Source organism: Scyliorhinus canicula, chromosome 15, assembly GCF_902713615.1.
Source record: "Scyliorhinus canicula chromosome 15, sScyCan1.1, whole genome shotgun sequence".
In the NCBI taxonomy this organism is placed as follows: Eukaryota; Metazoa; Chordata; class Chondrichthyes; order Carcharhiniformes; family Scyliorhinidae; genus Scyliorhinus; species Scyliorhinus canicula.
In genome coordinates this window covers 144,272,660-144,277,392 of record NC_052160.1, presented here as the reverse complement: position 1 = coordinate 144,277,392, position 4,733 = coordinate 144,272,660, and the positions used below count along the sequence as shown (strand labels likewise).

The 4,733-nt window shown below is 47.9% G+C and overlaps 1 protein-coding gene across 1 annotated transcript in view; it reads left to right on the top strand.

Moving 5' to 3' along the window:
* Positions 1–3,640: 3,640 nt before the first annotated feature.
* Positions 3,641–4,733, top strand: part of LOC119978662 (acidic mammalian chitinase-like) — a 29,831-nt gene continuing 28,738 nt past the window's right edge. The window contains exon 1 of the mRNA XM_038820453.1: positions 3,641–3,685. Coding sequence (XP_038676381.1) covers positions 3,661–3,685 — 25 coding nt within the window. The 5' untranslated portion in view covers positions 3,641–3,660. The remainder of the gene's footprint in view (positions 3,686–4,733) is intronic.

Genomic DNA, 4,733 nt, shown 5'->3' with positions numbered 1-4,733 from the left:
GCAGTTTATTGTTTTATTGTTAATGATGAAATACAACAATATCAGCTGAAGTGAATTGACCTGAATGAATTCAATTCCAATGTAACGGTTCAAGAAAATGAAAAATGAAATGAAGACAGAAACAAACATTTGAAACTTTGACACAGACTCAAGGCACAGCTCTCCGATATCTACAGTCATTCCGGCACCTCCCAGGGAAAGCATTTCTGTGTTTCGGAAGGAAAATGGAATGAAATGATGACAATGGGTCTATTTTCTTGAACCGCCCGCCCACTGTGAGAATTGTCAAGGGTGGGTATGTTGAGCTGGGGTGGGTATGTTGAGCTGGGGTGGGTATGTTGAGCTGGGGTGGGTATGTTGAGCCCGGGTGGGTATGTTGAGCTCGGGTGGGTATGTTGAGCTGGGGAGGGGTCTGTTGAGCTGGGGTGGGTCTGTTGAGCTGGGGTGGGTATGTTGAGCTGGGGTGGGTCTGTTGAGCTGGGGTGGGTCTGTTGAGCTGGGGAGGGGTCTGTTGAGCTGGGGTGGGTCTGTTGAGCTGGGGTGGGTCTGTTGAGCTGGGGTGGGTCTGTTGAGCTGGGGTGGGTATGTTGAGCTGGGGGTGGGGGGGGTCTTTGAGCTGGGGGGGGGTCTGTTGAGCTGGGGGGGGGTCTGTTGAGCTGGAGTGGGTCTGTTGAGCTGGAGTGGGTCTGTTGAGCTGGGGTGGGCATTTCCATTCTGGGAGATAGCTACTTTCAATTCCTCATTTTTTCAGTAGAGAACTTAACTTATTTTGATGTGGTGAGGACCTATCAATCACAGCTAGATGTTTATAACCATTGTGGCTAGCTTCAAAACAGGGTACTTGAGATGCAGTCAAGCATGAGGGGAAATGGGAATAAATAATCCAGACACCTGCCTGTCTGGAAGCTATTATCCTGTTAATTACAGCCTACTAAAAACTTTGACAGTGAATCGAAGCTTCACAGATCAAAGGATGAGGAGGTTTAAAGCTTTGTGATCTGTTTGGGTTTTCTATGAAGTGACAGCTGCTACTTTCAACACTTCAGTCTGAGGCAGCAGGTGTAAGGGGCTGGAAAGTTCCGCACGCATGAGTGCGGCCTCAACCGGGATCTTGGATTCATGTCGCATTACATTCACCCCCCACCATCTGGCCTGGATTTACAAAATCCTACCAATTGTCCTGGCTTGAGACAATTCGCACCTCTTTAACCTGTGATTATCCCTCTCTCTGGATCTGTAATGATTTGATTACCTGCAAATGCTCGCATTCCAAGCATTGTCCAGCATCTCTGACTTTGTCTCTATAAATGTTTCTGGAACATACCTCGCCATTTACCTGAGGAAGGAGCAGTGCTCCGAAAGCTAGTGTTTGAAACAAACCTGTTGGACATTAACCTGGTGTTGTAAGACTTCTTACGGTCAGTGAAAAGGCAGTGATTTATCACTGTTTCTGCCCAGAATGTTAGTTTCCAGGCAGGGGTGATTGTTGAGAGGGGCGGGGTGGTGGTGTTTCTGAAATGGGGTCTCTGATTTGGGGGTCTCTGAAATGGGGGTCACTGACATGGGAGTCTCTGATGGGGGGATCTCTGATAGGGGAGTCTCTGAAGGGGGGTCTCTGAAGGGGGGTCTCTGATGGGGGGGTTCACTGATATGGGAGTCTCCGATGGGGGGGGGTCTCTGACGGGGACAACGACTCTGAAATTGGGGTTTGATGGTGGCCTGATGTAATGGTCACTGTTCGGGACGTGATGGGGTGTCTGGGTCAAAGGGTTTAGTGTGAGCAGGAGGGAGACCCTCTCATGGACTTTCGAGGCACCAACATTAAATACTGACCCACTTGACCCAACCCGGGGTCCAGCACATCAGGATCACACTGGGAAATACTTGCACCAATCCACGCGGCATGAATCTGTGCTGAGAGGGTTGGAGTATCACGGGGGGTGTGGAGCACATTCGTGAACCAGAGAGGATTTTACAACCATCAATAATAGTTTCATGGTGACCATTACTGAAGCTATGTTTACATTGCAGATTGGTTAATTACATTTAAATGGAAGCAGTTACTGTGGTGGGATTTCTACACATGTCCCAGAGCGTTAGTTTAGCCTCTGGATTACTGCTTCCGTGACATCACCAGAATGTCGCAGTCCCTCCCCAATTAACAACGTTCTGGTTGAAAGTACAGCCTTTGCTACATTGGTTAAAATGTTTGTGCTGATGTCAGAAGCTCATTGAAAGGCCGGGATTATTGATTTAAATTCGAGTTCTGCCTGTCTTAGAGGATCAGTTTTAGATTTTCCAATTTCTCAGCAGTTCACTCACTCAGTGCTGTCCTCACACAGCCCAACATGAAACTGACCAACAGGAAGCCCCAGCCCAACATGAAACTGACCAACAGGAAGCCCCAACCCAACATGACACAGACCAACAGGAAGCCTCAACCCAACATAAACTGACCAACAGGAAGCCCCAGCCCAACATGACACTGACCAACAGGAAGCCCCAGCCCAACATGACACTGACCAACAGGAAGCCCCAACCCAACATGAAACTGACCAACAGGAAGCCCCAACCCAACATGACACTGACCAACAGGAAGCCCCAGCCTAACATGACACTGACCAACAGGAAGCTCCAGTCCAACATGATACTGACCAACAGGAAGCCCCAGCCCAATATGACACTGACCAACAGGAAGCCCCAGCCCAACATGACACTGACCAACAGGAAGCCCCAGCCCAACATGACACTGACCAACAGGAAGCTCCAGTCCAACATGACACTGACCAACAGGAAGCCCCAGCCCAACATGACACTGATCAACAGGAAGCTCCAGCCCAACATGACACTGACCAACAGGACTCCAGCCCAATATGACACTGACCAACAGGAAGCCCCAGCCCAACATGACACTGACCAACAGGAAGCCCCAGCCCAACATGACACTGACCAACAGGAAGCCCCAGCCCAACATCACACTGACCAACAGGACTCCAGCCCAACATGAAACTGACCAATTGGACTCCAGACCAACATCACACTGACCAACAGGAAGCCCCAGACCAACATGACACTGACCAACAGGAAGCCCCAGCCCAACATGACACTGACCAACTGGACGCCAGCCCAACATGACACTGACCAACAGGAAGCCCCAGCCCAACATGACACTGACCAACAGGAAGCCCCAGCCCAATAAGACACTGACCAACTGGAAGCCCCAGCCCAACATGACACTGACCAACAGGAAGCCCCAGCCCAACATGAAACTGACCAACTGGAAGCCCCAGCCCAACATGAAACTGACCAACAGGAAGCTCTGCACCTACCTGGACCTGAATCTTTGAGCTTTCCCGCTCTTCCTGACTCCACCAGAGGAGAACGTGGGCTCCTCGATCCTCCCCCCCAATTTCCTGGCCTGTTTTGAGTACAATGAAGGGGTGACAATGAAGGTCGACAATCTCGATGACATTGTCGAGGAGAAATGCTGTGACTCATTGGAAGGTGAAGAATGTTATGAAGATAAGATAAGAAAGATTATTTTTGCATCGTGACTTTTTGCAGCGATAAAGCGATTGTCAGATATAATTATTTACCAATAATGATAAACTCAATGTATAAAATAGAGTTGATTCTCACTCACAACGCACCAGCTGCAAGATGGCAAAGTTTCTGCTTGCAACAGGTAAGCCTGTTTTACCATTTCAATACCTTTGATATTGTTTAGAACCATGGTTTGTATCAAAAATTACTTTATTTATTGAGGGTTGAACCCAGAATAAAGTTAATGTAGGCTGAAGAACTGTATTTTAGAAGTGACTTAATCAATAGCTCCTAAACATCTGCTTGGCTGTACCTTACATCAGCAAGGAGCAGGGCTGTCAATACTAGCCCACTAGAGACAATCGTCTTAGACAGGCTACCCATATCCTAAGCCATTCACAACATACCCAACTGGGTATGGAACAAACTATTAAATCATTCATTTTGGACATTTTTGGAGAAAGATACTCCATCGGCCAAATTATATAGTCACTATTAAACAGTGGGTATGTAACTGGATAAATGATTTGACAAAGGGTCATCTGGACTTGAAACGTTAGCCCTTTCCTCTCCGTACAGATGCTGCCAGACCTGCTGAGATTTTCTAGCATTTCCTTTTTGGTATGAAACTGGCTCAGAATGACCATGTTTGGATAACTGACCAGTTTGTGAGAGGAGATCATGTGATGAGCAAGCTTGCCCTCTTTGTGTTTAAAGAAGCTGTTTGGTTCCAGGGCAGTGAATGTCAGACTGGAAAGATTCTCAGTTCTCTCTGTCTCTCTGTCTCTCTCTCTCTCTGTCTATCTGTTTGTCTCCCTCTGTCTGTCTGTCTGTCTGTCTGTCTGTCTCTCTCTCTCTGTACCTCCCTCTCTTTCTCTCTCTCTGTCTCTCTGTCTGTCTGTCTGTATGTCTTTATCTTTCTGCCTCTGTCTCTGTCTCTCTCTGTCTCTGTCTCTCTCTCTATCTGTCTATCTGCTTGTCTCCGTCTGTCTGTCTGTCTGTCTCTCTCTCTGTCTCTCTCTCTGTCTGTCTGTCTGTATGTCTCTATCTTTCTGTCTCTGTCTCTGTCTCTCTGCCTAACCTTTGGACACTAAGAGTCAATTTAGCCAATCCATCTACCCTACACATCTTTGGACTGTGAGAGGAAACCGGAGCACCCGGACGAAACCCACACAAACATGGAGAGAATG